The sequence below is a fragment of the Scyliorhinus canicula genome, chromosome 9, assembly GCF_902713615.1.
Source record: "Scyliorhinus canicula chromosome 9, sScyCan1.1, whole genome shotgun sequence".
Lineage (NCBI taxonomy): Eukaryota > Metazoa > Chordata > Chondrichthyes > Carcharhiniformes > Scyliorhinidae > Scyliorhinus > Scyliorhinus canicula.
The window spans coordinates 128,353,193-128,376,420 of NC_052154.1; the positions used below are offsets into that span (position 1 = coordinate 128,353,193).

Consider the following 23,228-nt stretch of genomic DNA (forward strand, 5'->3'; position numbering starts at 1 on the left):
GGCTTTTCTCTTTGAAGCGGAGGAGGATGAGAGGCGACTTAATAGAGGTTTATAAGATGATGAGGGGGATAGATAGAGTGGACGTTCAGAGACTAATTCCTCGGGTGGATGTAATTGTTACAAGGGGGCATAACTATAAGATTCAGGGTCGGAGATATAGGAGGGATATCCGAGGTAGGTTCTTTACTCAGAGAGTGGTTAGGGTGTGGAATGGACTGCCTGCTGTGATAGTGGAGTCAGACATTTTAGGAACTTTCAAGCGGTTATTGGATAGGCACATGGAGCACACCAGAATGACAGGGAGTGGGATAGCTTGATCTTGGTTTCGGACAATGCTCTGCACAACATCGAGGGCCGAAGGGCCTGTTCCGTGCTGTACTGTTCTATGTTCTATGTGTAGCTACATCAAATGGTATGCTGGACCTTTGAACGCAAACACCAAGTGTCACTAAGTGCTGAGATTCTACATCTTCACTGTGTTCTAAAGGCCACTGTGTTACAGAATACTCTAGGCGGTTCGACCAAATTATACCACCTAACCCTCAAAGTAAAGTTAATGCAGATAAACACCTTTGACCACAAGTCAGGCAATGGTGCATGTAACTTCCTTGAGGTTTTGCAAGAAAAGTAGATTGTAGATTCTATTGGCTGTTTCCCTGAGCAGACTGTCAAATGCGTTTGGCGGAATCCTTCTTCATCAGAACTTTCAAACAAGCATCAAGTTTATATTCACTGGTAGTGAGAAATGCCCTCCCCAGGGTATCCTTCTTAACTGCCTGGAAACTCTTCCTTTTTGCATATTGCCATCATGGTGGTGGAGAAGAAACCCTCATCCACCTCCTTGTGGAATAGGTCTTTGCAAAGAAGGTTTGGAGAGAGATGCAATGGTTTTTGCCAAGGTTCAACCTAAGCAGCTCTGTGATGTAGGACTCTGCTCGTGTGGCTGTTTCCAGGGACACATACCGAGATAAAATCAAATATGAAATGAAATGAAAATGGCTTATTGTCACGAGTAGACTTCAATGAAGTTACTGTGAAAAGCCCCTAGTCGCCATATTCCGGCACCTGTTCGGGGAGGCTGTTACGGGAATCGAACCGTGCTGCTGGGTCTGCTTTCAAAGCCAGCGATTCAGCCCAGTGTGCTAAACAGCCCCTGTATGGCTGGGAGGCTATCAATTTGGTGCAAAATGCTTTTTGGTCTGCCAGAAACATGTTGTTTTCCAGTGCAAAGAGTTGCCCTTGATTGAATGTTACAAATTGGCACATTCCAAGATCCAGGACTACGTGCTGAGGGATGCACTAAATTTGGGGTAGGTGCCGCAAAGGTGCAATGGGGAAAGGCCGAGGGGCTGGAAACTGTATGGAATCCCTTGCTGTGGCAGGCTGTATGCCTGATATTAAATGTAAATGTCAAATATCAAGAGTATTGAAATTGTATTGCGGCACCTCAGAGAGGAACATGTTGGATCATGATAAGCTAACTATTGCACTTGTAATTTTCAATTTGAAACGCTTTTGCCGGCAGACTGTACGTCTGACATGGGATGTATGTCGTAAGTATCAAAAGTATTACAAATGTATGAGGTACCTGAGTTTGGAACATGCTGTCTGGAGATAGGTTGAATTTCATGCACGCCCTGAAATTTCAAGTCCGAATGTTTTGTAATGTAATTTCCAAATTTTTTGAATAAAGTAGATTTTTGGAAAAAAAATGGGCACTGTGCTTTTACTTGTTGTTGTCCAATTGTGAGTGGGCCTGGAGTTTTAATAATCAATAGAGAATGAAGTAGGAAATTATTGAATTGCAAATTATCAATAGGAATTAAGTTGCAGATTGCTGCATCCTTGTACAGGGTGAACTTGGAAATATGTTGCTGTCCAATAGATAACTACCTCAGGAATTGTTGCTGTCAATAATTCAAGAACTTAAGAAATGTAAATATTCATTAAGAAATGAGTATTGGATTGCACATATCCAATGGGAGTGATTTTGAAATGTGGCTGTTGCAATAGCGAATGTGTTCAACAGTAATTTGCTGGTGTCCACTAAGAATCCAGTTTATCAATGACTGTCCATTTGTGGATGAACTGAGATTGAAGCTGTCAAATAATGAGTGTTGAGGCTGTTTAATGATGATGCGCAGAGATTACAAGCATATGTACATAACTGTTTCTGTGATTATCAATGTATCATTCTCATAACTCCTTGAAAGTTCTTGTTAGCATTGGTTATGTCATGCCACCCTTGCCTGTCTTTCATAACTATGTCAACATTGTGTATTTCCCCTGTGTATTGTGCTAACTTTTTCAGTGTCATTTTCCTATTACCTTACAGATCACTGTTATTATTGGTATTTCACTTGGAATAGTAATATGTCGGATTATTGCTGCTGTCATATTCACAAAGTCTTCTTCAGAATTTCTGAGTGATCATTCCAGAACAATTGCTGCAATGGTTGGCGCAGTGGTGCATTTTTTTACAATCCTCGTCATGACAAAGGTAAGTTTGAGACAAAGTACTTTGTCTTTATTACAAACACTGCATTTCTTTTGTTGTATTTTCAAGAGTTTATATTTGAATACATATATTATGAAACTTCTGTGTATTTTGATTTTACAGTCATGATGCATTCAGGATTTTGCTTATTCTGAGAAGATTCTGCAGTTATGGGATGAAGCAATATGCTATAGGTTCCGAGGGGTTATTTGGTCAGGCAATGTGGATCTTACTACTAATAGTTTTGGTTAGTACCGCTGCTCTGGCTTGTCAAAGGAGTAACGGTTGTTGCTTGCATCATTTGAGATGATTTGGGCGAAGATAAGTTTGTCTGGTGAGCCTCCAAGAACAAGCCATAAATTATTTGTTATTTCTCCTTTCACATGAGGTACAGTTAGGTTAGTGTATTTTTGGGGAGGTAACGAGGCAGTACTGTATGCAAATGTAACACAAATTTTAATTAAAAAATTATATAGATATTCCGATCCCACTTATGTGAATGAAGATTTCAGTGGCTTGCCGACCTGTTGCTGGTTCCCACGTGGTGGGCTGGAAAATTCCAGCCTATACGTTGAGTTTGGTCAAAGTTCTCTCTCTGCAGCACGCACATGAAATTGGCATTGAAAAGCCCATCACGACTGAATTATATCGTGCAACTGACAAAGTTCAGAGAATGGGAATTCCTTTGGCTGGCAGTTGATCTAGTGCTTGCAGGTGCTGTAAACAAGGAAATGCATACTGATGAGAAAGGGGTCTTTAGAAATGATTGAGAGGCAGGAAGAGCAGCACAGTTAAGATGCATAACTGTGCTCAGACCTGCAGGGTTCCAGTTGATGTTATAATTGGATGGCAAGATCCCAAAATGGAATACTGGCTCAAAAGACCCTAACTTTTATTTTTATTTAATAAAAGATAGAGGAACAGAGTCACAGGACCGCAAATCAGATTTAACAATAATTTTAAAAAGTTAAACATGAAAAAATTGGATTATGATACACTATGCCTCATCCCCCCTTTAGCTTAACAATTACACACAAGTTTAAGGGTTAACACAGATTATGAAGTACATCTTAATCTACAATGATGTAATTTAACACATAAATCTCTTTCAAGCAAATAAGATGACTGTGGGCAAATACATTCTCCACTCTGAACACAATGTGAATGTTTGTGGATGTCTCCTCAGAATCTCTCCAGATGATTGTCACGTGAATGTTTCCAAACACCATTCCCAAAAACACATTTTAAAATTGTCTCTCGTAATAATAATGCTTTCACTGAGTGGTTTACATTCCAAAATCCAGTACAGGTTTTACAAATAACTCTTCTAACCCCGCTCCACTTTTAACAGCAAATCCAGGATTATACACCACTCTCTTTAATGTCCTTTTGTCTTAACTGCCTTTACACAAACTCTGAGATCCAGCCACTGACTTCCATAGTTATTTCAACTCACACTCCACAGGCTATAGTAGACTCTCACAAAGCTGAATATCACTTCAGCTTTCTGGCGTCTCAGCCTTCTTCTCAGCTGTCTGTCTTCACAAAACAATTTTCTGTTCTAGTGCCTTTAACCTCAGGCTTCTTGGAAATTTTTCTTTATTTCTCTAGTTTCCTTAACTGGCTGCTCTTGAGATCTCTGTACTTGTTTTCTTTTAAAAAATATTTTAATTAAGGATTTTTTCTATTATACAGAGCAAAGATAAGTGTGAACATACATCGAAAACAAATATATATATACATCAGCCGACTTCCATTCAGTTGTCTTTTGTTATTTACAACTGTTACAGCTTCTTTTACGTTTTCCAGTAGGCATTTAATTCTCGTTGTTTCTCCTGCCGTGATGCTGTGTATTTTTTTATGTGCTGGGCAAGGTTGGGCTCCATGCTTCATTATTCCACCACCCCCATCTCTTTGTTTGTATTTGTTGTATTACCGTGGCTCTCCCCCCCCCCCCCCCCCCCCCCCCCCCTTTGGCTTATCGGCTGTTAGCTACAAACAGGTCTTGGAACAACTGGGTTAATGGCTCCTAAATTTTGTGGAAGCCCTTTTCCGACCTCTGGATGGTGAATTTAATTTTCTCCATCTGGAGAATTTCTGAAAGGTCAGACAGCCAATCTGCAGCTTTGGGTGGTACTGCTGATTACAGGCCAATTCTTCGGCGGGCGATTAGGGAGGCAAAGGCAATGGTGTCAGACCTCTTCCCCATGAAGAGAACTGGCTGTTCTGATACCCCAAAGACTGCCACTCTCGGGCATGGCTCCACCCTCTTTGGATATTACATCAAAGATGGCTGTCCAGTGCCCACGAGTCCATGTCCGTATGTAGCAAGACCTGGACAATATTCAGACTTAGGCTGACGTTACATTCACACTACACAAGTGCCAGGCAATAACCATCTTCTACAAGAGAGGATCTAACCACCACCCCATGACATATAATGGCAGTACCATCACTGAATCCTCCATAATCAGTTTGCTGGGGGGGTTACCATTGACCAGAAACTGAACTGGACTAGCCACAGTATTACTATGGTTACCAGGGCAGGTCAAAGGCTAGGAATCCTGTGGCGAATAACCTATCTCTTGACCCCCCAAAGCCTGTCCACCATCTACAAGGCGCAAGTCAGGAGTGAAATGGAATACTCCCATTTGCCTGGATGAGTGCAGCTCCAACAACACTCAAGAAGCTCAACACCATCCAGGACAAAGCAGCCCGCTTGATTGCTCCCCTTCCACAAACATTCAACCCTCCACCACCGACAAACATTGGCAGCCACGTGTACCATCTACGAGATGCACTTCAGTAACTCACCAAGGTTCCTTAGACAATATCTTCTAAATCCATGATCACAACCATCTAGAAGGATAAGAGGTTCGCATCCAAGTCACTCAGCACCCTGACTTGGAAATGTATCTGCATTCCTTCACTGTCGCTGCGGCAACATCCTGGAACTCCCTCCCTAACAGCAATTAGGTGTACCTACACCTCAAGAACTGCAGCGGTTCAAGAAGGAAGCTCACCACCACCTCGTGTAGGCGAACTAGGGATGGGTAATAAATGCTGGCCTAACCAGTGACGTCCACATCCTGTAAATTAATTTTTTTAAAGTCTGGGGCAAGACCAGAGCATGTGGGCATGGTTGGCCTGGCTTCCTTGACACCGTTCGCATATGTCCTCCATCTCCAGGAAGAACCTGCTCATTCAGGTTCTGGATAAGTGGGCTCTGTGTATCACTTTCAGCTGCATTAGGCTTTGTCTTGTGCATGCGGAGGTGAAGTTGACCCTGTGCAGTGCTTCACTCCAGAGTCCCCACTCTATTTCAAACCTCAGGTCTTCCTCCCATTTTTCCCTTGTCTGTTCCAGTGGTGTGTGTGCCCTTCCCAATAGTCATCCATACAGGTCGCTGCAGTTACCCCTCCCTCAGATGTTCACGTTCAGTAGGTCCTCTAACAGCGATTGTAATAGGTATGTCTTTGTTTCCCCAGGTAAGACGTTTTTGACCTGTATGTATCTTAGCTTGTTTCCCCATGTCAGCTTGAACTTCTCTGTTAGTTCCTCTAGTGTTGTCAGTCTGTTGTCTGTGTAGAAGTCCCTAACTGCCAACGTCTCCCCGTCCTGTCTCCACCTTTTGAAGGTGATATCCATTACGGCTGGCCTGAATCTGTGGTTGTTGCAGATGGGGGCTTTAACGAACATTTTGGTTAATCTGAAGTGCTGTCGTAGTTGGTTCCATGACTATCACCACTGTTTGTTCGGTGGGGATGGGAGCCCTGCCATGGCCGGGGCCTGGAGGGAGGTCCCCGTGCAGGAGCCCTCCTCAATTCTCACTCATCCAGCTTCTGGCTCCTTCATCCACTCCTTTACCCTATCCGTAGTTGCTGCCCAGCGGTAATATTGCAGGTTTGGGAGGGCTAGGCCCCCCCATGATTCTCAATCTCCCCAGGACCTTTTTGGGGTTCTTAGGGTGCCCCCCCCCCCCCCCCCCCCCCCACACACACACACACACACATACACAAATGCCATCATTAGTTTTTCAAATTAGTTGAAGAGGGTCTTGGGGGTGAAGATCGGTCTGGATCTGAACAGGAAGAGGAACCCGGGCAGTACGTTCACCTTGATTGACTGCATGCTCCCTGCCAGGGAGGGTGGGAATGTACCCCCCTTTGCAGGTCCTTTATAACTTCCTCCACCAGGCTGGTCAGGTTCTATTTGTAGATCCGAATTTTCTCAAGGGCGATTTGGATCCCCAAGTAGCAGAATTTGTGTCGGGCCTGTTTAAACCACAGTCCCTCCAGCTCTCTCCCTCCTCCTTGTGGGTTCACTGGGAAGATTTCACTTTTGCTCAGGTTGAGTTTGTAGCCCGAGAAGGCTCTTAACTCTTTCTAGAGCTCCATGATTCCCTCCATGCTGCTTTGCGAGATGTAGAGGAGCAGGTGATTGCATGGAGCAAGACTCTGTACTCTCTGTCTCCTCTCCAGATCCTCTTCCAATTCTTTACTGCCCTTGCTAGTGGTTCAGTCGCTAGGGCAAACAGCAACGGGGACAAGGGGCATCCCTGCCTTGCACCTCTGTGCAGCTGGAAGTATTTAGAGCTGGTGGTATTTATCCATAAGCTCATCGTGGGAGAGCTGTACAGGAGTTTCACCCAGGCAGTGAACCCGGTTCAATTCTGTTGTGTCTTTGTCTTCCTTGGGTATCAGCGAGATTGAGGCTTGTACTAGCATAGGCGGAGGGTGCCCTCCGCCAGTGAACATCTCCCGCAAGTTTGGGGCCAGTGCTGTCGCAAATTCTTTGTAGAAGTCCGTCAGGAATCCGTCTGGTCCCGGCGCTTCCCCGTCCCCATAGTGTTAATGCTCTCCATGGCTTCTAATGGTGTTCTAATGGTGCTTCCAACCCCCATTTCCTATTTCCCTCCACGACTAGCATGTCCAGTCCATCGACGACCTATTTCATCCTCAGTCCCCTCGGGTGGGGGGGGGGGGGGGGGGGGGGGGGGCTCAGAGATGTACAGCCCCACAGTAGAAGGTCTTGAATGCCTCGTTGACCTTTTCCGGCTCCGCTACTAGTTTGCCTCTGTGGACTCAAATCTGACCTATTTCTCTTGTGTCTGCCTGCTTTCTCAGCTGGTGAGCCAGTAGGCGGCTGGCTTTGTTTCCATGTTTGTACATGGTCTCCCGTGCCTGGCGGATTGATGCACTGCTTTCTCGTGGAGAGCAGGTTGAAGTCCATCTGTAGCTCTTACCTCTCCACCAGGAGCTCGACAGTCAGGGCCTCAGTGTATTGCCGATCTACCTCCAATATGGAGTTGACTAGTTGCTGCCTAGTCACCCTCTCTTCCCTATCTCTACATGCCTTGTTAGTAACGTACTCGTCAATGGCCTGCAATATTTTCTTGCAAAAAGCCTTATTGGCCAGGAGTGCCATGTCCAACCTCCATGGGGGGAACTTTGGCCACAGCCCACCTCCAACTTCACATCAACGTAATGGGGAGCTTGGTCGGAGATTACAATCGCGGAGTATTCCGCTCTTATTAGCCCTGGAAGCACTGATTTCCCCATTACAAAGAAGTTGATTTGTTTTATATATGTTGTGTACCTGGGACTAAAAGAACTCTTTCTCCCCTGGGTGGGTGAACCACCATGGGTCCACTGCCCCCATCTGTTCCATGAATATGCTGAGTTCTTTTAGAACATAGAACATAGAACAGTACAGCACAGAACAGGCCCTTCGGCCCTCGATGTTGTGCCGAGCAATGATCACCCTACTCAAACCCACGTATCCACCCTATACCCGTAACCCAACAACCCCCCCCTTAACCTTACTTTTTAGGACACTACGGGCAATTTAGCATGGCCAATCCACCTAACCCGCACATCTTTGGACTGTGGGAGGAAACCGGAGCACCCGGAGGAAACCCACGCACACACGGGGAGGACGTGCAGACTCCGCACAAACAGTGACCCAGCCGGGAATCGAACCTGGGACCCTGGAGCTGTGAAGCATTTATGCTAACCACCATGCTACCGTACTACCCACTGCTACCGTGCTGCCCATGTTGGAGGTCTTCCCGTTCTGGGGTTCAACTTTTCTGTGGCTCCTGTAGCAGTTAAAGTGCCCCTCCATGATAAGTTGGTGCGTGTCTACGTTGGGGACTTCCACCATGGTCTTTTTTTCTAAATTCCGTGTCGTCCCAGTTGAGCGCGTACACATTCACTAGGACTACCGGTGCCCTGTTCAGGACACTGCTGATCATGACGTACCGTCCCTCTAGGTCCGTAGCAGGCCTCGTCATGGTAAACATTGTCCTCTTATTTAACAGTGTGGCTCTGGCCCTCGTCCTGTAGCAGGAATGGTAGGTCTGTCCCTCCCAGCCCTTACTTACCCACAGTTGGTCCTTCTCCCTCAGGTGTGTTTCTCAGAGAAAGATTATGTCGGCTTTCATACATTTTAGGTGGGAGAAGACTCTGGATCATTATCACTGGGCTGTTAAGTCGACTGACGTTCGGGACTTACGGTGGCGGCATTTAGAGAAGAAGTCCCACGTTGGGTGGCTCCCGCTTGAGGTATATTTTAAGGACGTTTAAAGTCCGGTCCCGGGGTTATTTTGGGAGGATTGAAGAAAGGGAGATAGAAAGTCTCTAAAGGATGCCAATAGGACTGCAAAAAGCAGTTGTGAAGAAGGGAGGAAACGAGGGTTTGCCGTTGAGTGAGAGGACCAGCAAAAGAGCTGGCAAGATGGCGGAAGCTGGACCGCATGGTGGGGCCGCACTGCTTACGGTGGAAACAATGACTGAGGTGATGGCTGTGGAGCTGGAGAAGCAGTTTTCCAGGTACACGAATGCGTTAAGGAGATGCGGTCGGACTGAAATTGTTGGTGGAGGAGGCAATTGCCCCAGTGAGTGGAGCTGTGGCAAAGACATTTTCGAGGTGAGAGAGCAGGGTGAGAAGATGAAGGACATGGAGGAGGCCATGTCGCAGCACAGCGATCAGCTCACCTCGATGGGGGAACGAGCTGTGGAAGGTGGTGGAGGCTAATAAAGGGCTTCGAGCAAAGCTCGAAGATTTGGAGAACCGCTCGAGGCAGCACAATTTGAAGACTGTGGGCTTGCCCGAAAGGACAGAGGGCCCGAGGCCAACGGAGTACCAAGATGCTGGCGGAGTTTTTTTTAATAAATGTTCTTTATTGGGTTTTTGAACAAGGTATAATTACCGTTATGTACACAGGATAAGAAACATATATATATATATATATATATATACACATATATAGAAGAGAAGGGCACACCCAAACATACCAAAGAGAAGAAAATAGTACATAGTAAAAAAACCCAATAAAATATGAAATAGAATAACTGGTCGGGTGTTATACACCAGCTCAACAGCAGTGGCTCTGTACACCTGGCAAAATTATTTACAAGACATAAGTAGGCGACTGTTTCCAGGGCGGGGGGGGGATTGGGGAGGCAAATATACATTCGGGTGCCAGGGAGATAATTACAGTGGGCGATACTTGGCTGTGTTTCGTGTTGTTGTCGCTTGCTTCTCCCGGACAGATCTCGCTGCCGTCTCGCGCTCGCCTCCGCTTCTGCCGCTCCTCCCGTCTTTATTTTCCTCGTTCCCTGCTCCTGGAGATGTCATGCCCGTTTTGGTATCCCGTGCCTTCCTTCCGGCTCTCATTTCCCTGCCTCCCCCCCACCTCGCTGGTTCTCTCTTGTTCCCCATCTCCTCCTCCCCACCCCCGTGGTTCGCTTTTCTTTTAGCTGCATCAGGCTGAGCCTTGCACACGTGGAGGTGGAGTTGACCTTATCCAGTGCTTCGCTCCAGAGTCCCCACCCTATTTCAATCCCCAGGTCCTCCTCCCATTTCTTTCTTGTTGCGTCCAGTACGGTGTCAGCCCTTTCTATCAGTCGGTCATACATGTCACTACAGTTTCATTTGTCTAGTATGCTTGCGTCCAGTAGTTCTTCCAGTAGTGTCTGTCATGGCGGTTGTGGGTACGTCCTTGTCTCCTTTCGTAGGAAGTTTTTAAGCTGCAGATACCTTAGCTCGTTCTCCCTGGCTAGCTGGAATTTCTGTCAGTTCGTCCAGTGTTGCGATCTTGCCGTCCGTGTATAGGTCCCTGACTGTCAGTGTCCCTCCGTCCTGCTCCCACCTTTTGAAGGTGGCGTCAGTCAGTGCTGGTGTGAACCTATGGTTGTTGCAGATGGGAGCTTTGTCCGACATTTTGGTCAGGCCAAATTGCTGCCACAGTTGGTTCCAGGATTGGAGGGTGGCTATCACCACAGGGCTGTTGGAATGTTTTTTGGGTGGGGATGGGAGTGCTGCCGTGAGGAGGGACCGGAGGGAGGTACCCACGCAAGAGGCCGCCTCCGCGCGCACCCACTCGGCTTCTGGCTCCTTGATCCATCCCCTTATTCGCTCGGCCGTCGCCGCCCAGTGGTAGAATTGTAGGTTTGGGAGGGCTAGCCCCCCCTGGATTTTGTTTTTTGCAGGACCTTCTTTGGGATCCTAGCATCCCCCCCCCCCCCCCCAATCCTCCTCCATACGAACGCCATGATTAGTTTGTCCAGCGCTTTGAAAAAGGCCTTGGGGATGTAGATCGGAATGGATCTAAACAGGAAGAGGAACCTGGGCAGTACGTTCATTTTGATCGTCTGGACTCTCCCTGCGAGGGAGAGTGGGAGTGTGTTCCATCTTTGCAGGTCCTTTTTTACTTCCTCCGTCAGACTGGTGAGGTTCCATTTGTGGATCCCTTTGCAGTTACGGGCTATTTGGAACCCAGGTAGCGGAATTTGTGTCGGGCTTGTTTAAACGGCAGCCCCTTTAGTGCTGCCCCCCCTACTTGCGGGTGTACTGGGAAGATCTCGCTTTTGCTCATGTTGAGTTTGTAGCCCGAGAAGGCTCCAAATTCATTCAGGAGCGCGATGATTCCGTCCATGCTGCTCTGTGGGTCCGAAATGTAGAGGAGCAGGTCATCTGCATAGAGTGAGACTCTGTGCTCTCTGCCTCCCCTTCGGATCCCCCTCCAGCTTTTTGCTGGTCTGAGCGCGATTGCTAGTGGTTCGATCGCTGGGGCGAACAGCAGCGGGGACAGTGGGCATCCTTGTCTGGTGCCCCTGTGCAGTTGGAAGTATTGGGAGTTGGTACTGTTGGTCCGTACGCTCGCCATGGGAGCATTGTATAGGAGCTTTACCCAGGAGGTGAACCCTGTTCCAAGCCCGAACCGCTCCAGTACCTCTATGAGGTATTTCCATTCGACTCTGTCGAATGCCTTTTCTGCATCTAGGGCGACGATCACCTCTTGTGTTCTCTCCCCGGAGGGGGTCATTATCATGTTCAGCAGGCGCCTGATGTTTGAGGTAAGCTGTCTACCTTTGACGAAGCCCGTCTGGTCCTCTGTGACCACCTCAGGTACAGTCTTCTAGCCTTTTGGCTAGGATTTTGGCCAGTATTTTGGCGTCTGGGTTCAGCAGTGAGATGGATCTGTATGACCCTCATTCCGTTGGGTCTTTGTCTTTCTTAGGTATCAGCGAGATTGAGGCCTGTGCTAACGTGGGTGGCAGTGTGCCCCTAGCTAGCGAGTCTGTGAACATCTCCCGCAGGACCAGGGCTGTCGTGAATTTTTTGTAGAAGTCTGCCGGGAATCCGTCTGGTCCCGGCACCTAGATGCTGGCGGAGTTGATGGGGGAAGGTGAGGAGCCCTCCCGGTATGAACTGGACCGAACTCATCGGTCGCTAAGGCCAAAGCCAAAATTAAATGAGCCACCAAGAGCAGTAATTATCTGCTTCCATAGATGCCACACGAATTAGAGGGTGTAAAGCTGGGCGAGGCAGAAGCGGGAGGAGCAGTGGGCTGCTGCTGGAGTTCAGATACACCAGGATTGGATGGTGGAATTGGCAAAGAGGCAAGCAGTGTTTGGCTGAGTAAAGATGATACTGTACAACAGTAGGGTGTGATTTATTGTTGTGTATCCGGCGAAGCTAAATACAACACCAAAGATTTTTATTTTGAGACGGTGAAGGAGTTGAGGCGTTCGTGAAGGCAGAAGGCTTGGGACAGAAGTGAGGAGTGGAACTGGAGAAGGGTCGTGGACTGTGATTGGGGAGCTGGAGAATGTCTACATGTTATAACTTTCTATTCATTGACCTGTATTATAACTTACTTGACTTCACATTGTTATTGAGTTTGTCTTTTTTTGTTTTGTTCGATTGCCATTTTTTGTTGTGACGGTTATATGTTATTTTATTGAGCTGTATGGGTTGGATTGGTTTTTCTGGGACAGTGGGAGGGGAGGGGACAGAATGCCTTGTGGGGGCGGGCCCCCGCACTAGCTAACTGTAGTCAGCTAGTAAATGGAGTTGAGATAGGGGGTGGGGCTGCGGACATTGGAACCTGGTGAGCAGGTTTCGAAGGGCCTTGGAGATGTGAAAGTGGTGGGGGGGGGGGGGGGGTGGGATTGATACTGGGTGAGGTTTTTTCGAGAGGAAGTACAGGGGCCCTGGAGGGGAGTTTATTGGTGCTGGTAAGTGTGTATAGTCCCAATTGGGTGGATGAAGGATTCGAGAAGTAGGTGTGTAGGGGGGGGGGGGGGGGGGGGGGACTGGAACTAGGTACAGGAGCCAAGGTTGGACAGGTCACGGTTGCTCCCGCTGGTCCTGTCGGGGGGGGGGGGGGGGGGGGGGGGGAGTTGGCTGGGCTAATGGTAGAAATGGGACGGGTGGACACTTGGAGGATTCTGCACCTGAGGGAACGGGAGTACTCGTTTTTCTCTGCGGTCCATAAGGTATACTCATGGTCTACTTTTTTGTGGTGGGGAAGGCGCTGCTGGCTGGGATTAAGGGGTCGGAATACTCGCCAACTGCAATATCAGATCATGCTCCGCATTCGGTGGATATGGTATTGGAGAAGGGGTGTATGGTACAGAGGTCGGGGTGGAAATTAGATGTGGGACTGTTGCGGGACCTTGGGTTCTGTGATAAAATTGAGAAAGTAATTGAGAAATATGTAGGTTTTAACTGCACGGGGGTGGTGTCGAAGGCGGTTGTCTGGGAGGCTCTAAAGGCAGTGGTGAGGGGTGAGGTAATCTTATTAAGGCTAGGGTGGACAAAGACGGGAGGTTGGAGGGCCAGAGGGTAATATATGTGATGTTGGAGGTAGATAGGAGTTTTGAAGAAGATGGGGATCCAGCGAAGTTGGAAAAGAGGAAGGAACTACAGGCAAGCTTTGACCGACTATCTACCAGGAAGGTGGTGCGCCAACTGAGGAGAGCAAGGGGTGCAGTTTACGAGCATGGAGAAAAGGTAGGGCTTATGTTAGCGGGTCAGCTTCGGAGGGAGGTGGGAAGGAAAATTGTTCAGGTGCGGGACAGGGCAGGGAAGTTGTGTGGCTCTGGATCAGATTAATAAGGTCTTCGAGGAATTTTATGAGAGGTTGTATTGGTCAGAACCACTTGGGGAAGACCGGGAGATGCAGGAATTTCTAGATGGGTTGGAGAGGATGCTTCTCCACCCTTTGTCCCTCTTTCCCCTGCTCCTATCCCCGTTTGTTCTCTCGCCTCATGGTCCCCCACCATCCCTGTCTGGTGCCTTCCCCCCTGTTGGGGGCGCGAGGTTAGAGGAGGGGGACAGGGCTACGTTGGAAGGGGCGATAGTGGAGCAGGAGATAAAAGATGCGATTGGCGGGAAGGTGGCAGGGCCGGATGGGTTTCTGGTGGAATAAAAATTCAAGGATAAGCTGGCACCGCTGATGTTGGGGATGTTTGAGGAGGCGATAGGGAGGGAGGTGTTACCACGAACTTTGGGGCAGGCATTGATTTTCCTGTTGCTTCAGAAAGATAAGGATCCAACGGAGTGTGGGTCATATAGGCCATACCACATTTACATGTGGACGCAAAGGTATTGGCGAAGGTACTGGCAGGTAGGCTGGAGGAGTGCCTCCAGAAGGTCATAGGTGAAGATCAGATGGGGTTTGTGAGAGGGAGGTTGCTCTTTTTTAACGTTAGGAGGGTATTGAATGTGGTTATGGCACCGGCGGAGGGGAGGGAAACAGAGGTGGTTGTGGCATTGGACGCCGAGAAAGCATTTGACCGGGTAGAATGGGGGTACTTGATGACAGTTCTGGAGCAGTTTGGGATTGGACCACGATTTGTGGACTGGGTAAAGCTACTGAATAAGGAGCCAAGGGCGAGTGTCTGCACAAATAACGTCAGCTTGGGGTGTTTTTCTCTCCACCGTGGGACTAGACAAGGATGTCCAATGTCCCCTCCTGTTGTTTGTACTTGGATTCAGCCGTTGGCCATCGCGTTAAGAAGTTTGGGGGTATGGAAAGGGATAGAGCACAGGGTGTCCTTATATGCGGATGATTTGCTGTTATACATGTCGGAACCGAGTGTGTCATTAGGGGAAATATTGGAGCTGTTTCGGGAGTTTGGGTCTTTCTCGGGGTACAAATTAATTTTAGACATGAGTGAGTATTTTGTGGTGTCTCGGCCGAGGTGGGGGCTGCCATTCCGTAGGGCAGGGTCTCCTTTAGATACCTGGGGGTGCAGGTTGCTTGGGATGGGGGGGGGGGGGCTCTCCGTAGGTACAACATTTCTAGTTTGGTGGGGAGGGTGAAAGCTGATCTGGCAAGTTGGGCTGGTCTCCCTCTGTCGTGGCGGGTCAGGTACAGGCAGTAAAAATTAGCGTATTGCTGCGATTTCTGTTTACTTTCCAATGCCTGCTAATTTTCCTGCCAAAGGCATTTTTCAGAGAGAGTGAAGGAACCATAATCTCGTTCCTATGGGGAGGGAGGGTGACTAGAGTTAGAAAAGTGCTGCTAGAGGGGAAGGCAAGCAGGGGGTTTGGGTCTTCCGAACCTGATGTATTATTACTGGGCGGTGAATGTGGAGAAGGTACGGAGCTGGGTCAGAGGGGTTGATTCCCAGTGGGTCAGAATGGAGGAGTGTTTTTGTAGGGGGTCGGGATTGAAGGCGCTAGCAACTGCGCCGCTCCTGATGGCCCTGGGGAAATACTCAGTAGTAATAGCATCGTTGAGAATTCGGAGGCGGTTTTGCCAGCACTTCTGGTTGGGGGTGGGGTCAAAGGAGATTCTGATTTGGGGCAATCACAGATTTGAGCCAGGGAAGTGGGATGGAAATTTTCGGAGATGGGAGGAGAAGGGAGTTAGGGGACTAAAAGATTTGTTTCTTGGGGGTTGGTTTGCAGGATTGAAGGAGCTGGGAGCTATGTATGGGCTGGAGCAGTGAGAATTGTTCAGATACATGCAGGTTCAAGACTTTGCCAAGAAGGAGATACAGAGCTTCCCGATGGAGCCGGCCGCCACATTGCTGGTGGAGGTGCTGACGACAGGGGGACTGGAGAAGAGGGTAGTGTCGACGGTTTACGTGGCTATTTTGGAAGAGGAAAAGGCACCGTTGGAAGGGATCAAAGCAAAGTGCGAGGAAGAATTGGGAGAGGGTATGGAGGAGGGGTTCTGGTATGAGGTGCTTCGGAGGGTGAACGCCTCCACCTTGTGCGTGAGATTGGGGCTGATACAGCTGAAGGTGGTATATAAAGCACACCTCACAAGGGCGAGGATGAGCCGGCTCTTTGAGGGGGTAGAAGATATGTGTGAACGTTGCGCGGGGGGGAGGCAGCGGCCCCGTGTAAACCACATTCATATGTTTTGGTCCTGTCCAAAGCTGGAGGATTACTGGAAGGAGGTGTTTAGAGTAATCTCTAAAGTGGTGCACGTGAAACTTGACCTGGGCCCTTGGGAGGCCATATTTGGGGTGTCGGATCTGCTGGGGCTGGAAGTGGGGCTGGAGGCAGATGTTGTAGCCTTCACCTCGTTGATCGCCCTAAGGCAGATCCTGTTGGGGTGGAGGTCAAACTCTCCACCCTGTGCCCTGGCATGGTAGAGGGACCTGCTGGAATTCTTAACTCTTGAAAAGGTGTAGTTTGAACTGAGGGGAAGGATGTCGGGGTTCTAGAATTGGATGACATTGAACATTAGGTGGGTGGGTTGGGGACAACTGTGTATGTTGATGGTGACTGTGGGTGATTCCTGATTCCTTTTTTATTTGATGTTTGTATTGAGATGTGAGCTGTTGTTTGGGGGGTGGTGGAAGGATGAGATTGTTGTTTTTGATAAGGGGATTGACATTGTTTTCGTTACCATCGATTGTTTGTTGGGTGTAAATTTTGAAGATAATGTGTAAAAGGAGAATAAAAATATATATTTTTTAAAGTCCACTGATGTTCCAGGTGACTATTCTGATGGAGGTGTCCCCCCCACTCCTGCGGGGTCAACTATACTTACCTGGTGGACATGCTCCTGCACTCCGGGGTTTCCCTTTGTTTGGGGGACCATCCAAAATGGCCGTGGTCACATTTCTCCCCATGAGGCCGGACCGTTGTGCTCTGGGCTTTCCCTTGTCCAGTGGCCACCCAACATAGCCGCCAACTGGTGTACATCATGTGGGTGAGCCCCTGCACTCCGGGTTTTCCTTTGACTCAGGAATCCTCCAAAATGGTTGCTTGCAGTGCCTTTGTGTTCCAAGTTGCCACGTGTGGCCTGTTATGGCAAGCCTAATGCCCTTACTATCCTTGTCCCTATGTTTCCCCTATGTACTTTCTACCCCCTTCCTGTTTTTCCCCCCCATGTTCCCTTCCTCCCGTTTCTTCCCCTGATTGTCCCCGTTACTGATCTGTACCCCCTCTTTACCAGGTGGTCTCTCCCTTGCAGGAGGTGCTCCGCAGTCCCTCTCTCATTCATGCTTCCTAGTGCTAGCTTTACTGCTGGTGTGGTGCCCACAACCTCCCAGGGTCGGTTGTATATCCACCCGTCGCCCTACTATCTGTTCTCCCTACCTGCCTTTCTCCTCGCCCTTTCCTTCCTTTGCTGCAACTCCCGTCCTCAAAACAAGGCTATGCAACCCTGCGCAATGTGTCCTTCAAGTTGGTTAAATAAAGTCTCTTTGGGTGATCTGTTCAGTGCTGTCCCTGCTGCCGTTTCTCCAGCCTGTTCTCCATGTCATATTTGTCCGCGTCCGCAGGAGCTGTGAAGAAGTGCTCCCTACCCTGGAATACGCCCCAGAGTTTGGCCGGGTACAGCATGCCAAATGTTACACTGTATTTGTACAGCGCTGCTTCACCCTGTTGAACTCCACCTGAAGCTTGGCCAGGTCAGCCCCAATGCCCTTGTAGCTCCTGACCTGGTGACCTTCCCAATTACAGTTTTCCGTCTATCTTGCCCAGCGCAGAGTTCTTTCCCGGTCCTGATACAGGTGCATTTTGGCGATTATCACTGCTCTCCAGCCTTGGGCGGAGTGACCCGTCGGCTCTGTCTATTCCTGATGGGTTGGTGGGTTGGGGAAGCTTTCCCTTGCAACCAGATTGCTCCTGGGCCTCCAATTGTCTCTCTGCCTTGTCCAGGGCTACCTGCATGGTCGCCAGAGCCTCCGTGACTGCCACCCTGACTACAGCCTGGATATTGGTCTTCGTCTCCTCTCTAATGTTTTTGAAAACTCACCATTATTCTTAGAATTTCCCCTATATCAAAAAGGGCCGACATTCTAAATGGTGAACAGGGATTCTCACTCCCTGACTCCGATGCAGGCTTCGGTGGGTGCTATTCAGGTCAAACTATATTTTCAAGTTATCTCCCGGTATAACCCATACCTTCACCGAAGATTTTATCTACTTACCACTTAGTAGCATCGATGTCCTGGGTCCTGCATTGCGAAGTAAGTAAAGTAGACTTTAGGAATAACCACTTTTTCAGGTTAAGTTAAATTATTTTATTATTATATTTTTTCTTTTAAAAGCTGCAAACACTTTCTTTACAGAATGATAAAAAGATCTTGCTTCTGGATCCTTCTGGTTGGTTGAAGGGACCTTCAGGCCCACCTTGACAATCACTCTTCTTTAAAGTCTGGTCTTCTTGAGATGTATTCGCTGGTTAGCTCTGTCGCTGTGCTTTGTCGATCCCATGTACTGAGCTATAAGAGCTGGCTCTGCTAGCTATCTCTCAGCTGACTCTGACTCCTGTTTAAATTCTAGCCTTCCTTAGATGTATAGCTGTTTAAGCTCGGCTGCTTATCTCATATTTCCCATGACCGAGCTGTGAAAGCTGAATATGCTTCTCTCCTCTCTCTGAGTTCTCTCCTTCTGCTTCTGCTCCCTGGGTTTATATTCTCTTTCTAATAATTATTAAGTTTTTATGACCTTATTGTCAATTAACTTATTTCACTTTGATTGTTAAAAAGTATCTTTGATCTAAACATTCTAATACAACTGAGTATTCATTTTTGGCATGGCCTCACCTCTCAGATCTGATTACATTGTTTTTTGTGATGTTCAAAGTTCCTTTGTGATATTCAAAATGCTTTGGTTTCAATAGAGGTGTTACTTTTAATACCTGTCATTTCAATAGTTTAATTTTCCAATTGTCCCCAGCTCATAACTTTGCCTTTGATTTTGACTTTAAATTATGTTTCTCGTAGACAGGTTGTCTCCAATTTTCTTTTAATTTACTTGGTATTAGTAGAATTTCACACTTAGAATAGACACCAAATTCAACTGAACATCATCCTTTCCTTTCCAGCTGTTTACTAAGAGAGTTAATTTCAATGAAGGTGTGAAACCTTTGCTTTTAATTTCTAAAAATTTCACTTGGTTATGACTTGAAAGACCTGCCTGTTTTAAACATTCATCACTTAATTCAATTGAAACCTTCATCCATGCTTATCCAGATGCTTCCTAAGATAGTTACATTCAATGAAGGTGTGAGCCATTGTTTTAGCTTAATACAAGAATCTTGTGTGTTTGCTAAGCCTGCTTGCGAGAAAGAATCTGCATTTTTTAATCCTGCTCTTTGCAGCTGCTATTAACCCTTCATGGGATCTTTCCCTGTATCCCCTCATGTTTCTCTCAGACCAGATATTGCCAGACTTCCATGTTTCAAATGACACATTTTTCTGTATTTTCAACAACACTAAGTTCTCTCAGTTCCCTTGAGAGGAACTTCCTCTAACCACCTTCTGGTGAGGGAATGTTCCGCGTGTGGCAGACTAGTCAGTCCTTCTCGTTCTGCCATGGCCGTGCTTCATCACTTCTTCCGATGTAAAGTGTCTGAATAAAGAGATGTATTTAAAATATAAATAAGCAATGCGGTGACCATGGATAGTTGAGTTGTAAGGAATTGAGTGAGAAGACGACCAAGGGAGCAGGAATTCAGTTTAATTGAAGAAATGTTTGGAAAATGTTGGGGAGAGAAACACTAGATTAGCAGCACCTGAGAGTTGGAGTGGTTAGGAGGTAATAGGGAAGCCAGGAATGGGGGGATGGGGTGGAGTTGAAAGAGAGATAGGTGACTGTGTCATGTGAGAGCACCTTTAAGAAATGGGTGTTTGTAAATGGGAGTGTATTTAAATATCTGTAGTGAGAGTACCTTTAAGAAATGGGTTTTTATTCCAGCTGTGATGTCAGAGAGTGGGTGGAGCTAGGCTGTCTGTTAGCTTTTTTACTTTTGTTTTAGGCTGTTTGCTGCAGGGTGAGTTTTAGTTTTGTTTTCAGAGCTGGATAGCTGCAGTCACAGCCAGAAGGTGTATTAGAGTCTCTCTCTGTAATCTAAAGACTAAATCGATCCTGGTGATTTAAAACTAATATCAGTGGTGACTTTAACCTGATGTGCTTCTGGTAAAAGGTGTTTTAAGTCTTATGGATGTTAAAAGGAAAGCTTAAACGATTACTTAGTGTTGTATTCTTTAGGGATTGTATTTGGATTAAAGGTTGCTAAGATGTCCACTGTATGCTTTAAAAAGGTTAATTTGAGTTCACAGAATAAACATTGTTTTGCTTTCAAAAATACTTTTCCATTTCTGCTGTACCACACCTGTAGAGTGGGCATGTGCTCCCCATACCACAATCTAATGAAAGTTGTGGGTCAGGTGAACTCCATGATACACTTTGGGGTTCTCTAAACCCTGGCCCATAACAACTGAAACAGCTATATGATAGTTTCACACTTATTCACAAATAAATCCTGGTGTTGGGAGGCCAGTGTGAATTGCGAAGGAGAAATGGTCTGATGTGGTAATTTATCATGGAAAAATGGGTTAACGGGACCAATAGAAACAGGGAAATTAGTCCATGGAAATAGTAAGGGAAGGGTTTGATTTAGGAGACCAGTGGAAGGGCAGAATGATGCCCAAATAATCTAGAGCAGGATTCAGTCTAAGAGTAATGGAAGAGTGAAGTACAGTCTAAGAGACTAGTGGGGCTAAAAAGCGTCAGTGAGTTTTAGTTGATGGATCAACACAGCAGTAAAATAAATCTGAGAAGTGGTGGGACTGGCTGTCACCACGTGTGAAAGTTACTGTCCTCTAAATATCTACAATAATTGACTACTAATTCTTGTTATATCAACCTCTGTCTTGCTGCTTGTTCTCCTTCTCTGATACCATTTTCCTTATTTAAGCTTATCCTCAGATCAGGGGCGAAATTCTCCCAACGGGAGACAAAATGCCGACGCCGGAGTGAAAACCGGAGTGTTTCACTCCGGTGTCGGAGGCCGCTCCTCGCCCCTCATTCTCCCACCCCCAGGGGGCTAGGAGTGGCGCCGCGTCAACTTCGCGCGCCGGGCCTTGGCGCCGCATCAAAGCGGCACCACGTAAATGACGCGGCTGGTGGCGCTTAAATTACATCACCTGCGCATGCGCAGGTTGGCCGGCGCCAACCCGCACGTGCCGGTTGCCGTCCTCCCCGCGGGCGCCCCGCAAGATATGTCGGAGTGATCTTGCGGGGCGGCGGAGGAAAAAGAGTGCGTCCTTTAGAGATGCCGGCCCACCGATCGGTGGGCACCGATCGCAGGCCAGACCCCTACTGAGCACCCCCCTGGTGCTCGATCCTCCCTCCCCACCCACAGGCCGCACACACAGCGTCCGCGCACTGTTCACGCTGGCAGCGACCAGGTGTGGTTGGCGCCGGCATAAACCTGTCGGATTGGGCAGGCCGCTCGGCCCATCCGGGCCGGAGAATCGCCGCTCGCCTGTTAGAAACGGCGAGCGGCGATTCTCCGAGCAGCCTGTCGTGAAATGCGGCAAGCCGTATTGGGGGGGGGGGGTGGGAGAATCGCGTGCGGGTGCCAGGATGGCGTGGCGGGAATCGCCCAGCACTCCCGCGATTTTCCCACCCGGCGTGGGGTTCGGAGAATCGCGCCCCAGATGCGCTCACACACAGCTCCAGCTATTTGTTGATCATGCAAAGTTTTCTACTTGCTTAAACATTCTCCACCCCACACTTCTCTTCTCCACTACTGGCATAAAGGGGCGGTATCGTAGCACAGTGCTTAGCACCGTCGCTTCACAGCGCCAGGGACCTGGGTTCGAATCTCAGCTTGTGTTACTGTCTGTGTGGAGTCTGCCGCTTCCCCTGGGTCTGCGTGGGTTTCCTCTGGGTGCTCCAGTTTCCTCCCACAGTCCAAAGAGCTGCAGATTAAGTGGACTGGCCATGCTAAATTGCCCTAGGTATCCAAAAAAGGTTACTGGGTTACGGGGATAGGCTTGAGGTATGGGCTTAAGTAGGGTGTTCTTTCCAAGGGCTGGTACAGACTCGATGGGCCAAATGGCCTCCTTCTGCACTGTAAATTCTATGATCTATATCATGGCTACAGCCTATTTTGAGTATGCACTGCAAAATCCTTGGACGCGATTCTCCCAAAACGGGAGAAAATCGTAAGGCTGGCGTCAAACCCGGGCGGGTTTGACGCCAGCGCGCCCCTTCCCGACCGGGAACCGATTCTGGTCCCCGGTCAGGGCTAGCAGCCCGACGCCGCAAGCTCCGGCATCACGGGCTTAACGAATTTCGTTAAGCCCGCTTGCCGGAGTTAGCGCCGGCTGACGCGTCATATGACGTCAGCCGCGCATGCGCGGATTGGAAGACTCCAACCCGCGCATGCGCGGATGACGTCATCGCGTATTTGCGCGAAACCCGCGCATGCGCGGGCCGGGATGCCCCTCAGCCGCCCCGCGAATGGATACTGCGGGGCGGCGGAAGGAGAAATAGTGCGCGGGCATCGGGCCCGCTGCCCGCGATCGGTGCCCACCGATCGCGGGCCCATGGCACCCTTGGCACGGCCGTGGTACCGCCGTGCCAATCGGTGCCATGGTTATAAAAAGCGAGTTGTTCCCGCCGTTTTTACGAACGGCCAGACCAGGTGTGTTTGCCGTTCGTAAAAACAGCGTAAAGGGCTGGGACTTCGGCCCATCTAGCAGCTGAGAATCGCTGCCGGCCGTAAAAAAACGGCGGCAGCGATTCGTGTCGGGAGTTGGGCGGGGGGGGGGGGGGCAGAATAGCGGGAGGGCGGGAAAAATGTCGGGAAGGCCCTCCCGCTATTCTCCGACCCGTCGTGGGGGGCGGAGAATCGGGCCCCTTGTTTCCAACATTATCTCGTCTCTAACACCATTAACAGCTTGTTTGTATAAAGTGATTTTAATGTTGTGTAACATTCCAAAGTTATTCACAGGAGGATTGTCAAACAAAATTTGGCACTGATCCACATAAGGAGATATTGGTGTGAATGACGAAATATAGGTTATAAGGAGCATTTTAAGGAAAGAGAGGAGGCGAGGTCCATAGAGGGAAAGCAGGGCTGAGGCAGCTGAAGGCATGACTGCCAATAGTGCAGTGATTCGGAATGCTCAAGGGACCAGAATTGGAGGACCTAGTATGTATTGGAAATTAC

The 23,228-nt window shown here is 48.4% G+C and overlaps 1 protein-coding gene across 1 annotated transcript in view; it reads left to right on the plus strand.

The window, feature by feature from the left end:
* LOC119971674 (anoctamin-9-like) overlaps positions 1-23,228 on the plus strand; it is a 239,037-nt gene that overhangs the window by 153,683 nt on the left and 62,126 nt on the right. Inside the window, exon 14 of the mRNA XM_038807553.1 lies at positions 2,336-2,500. Coding sequence (XP_038663481.1) covers positions 2,336-2,500 — 165 coding nt within the window. The remainder of the gene's footprint in view (positions 1-2,335; positions 2,501-23,228) is intronic.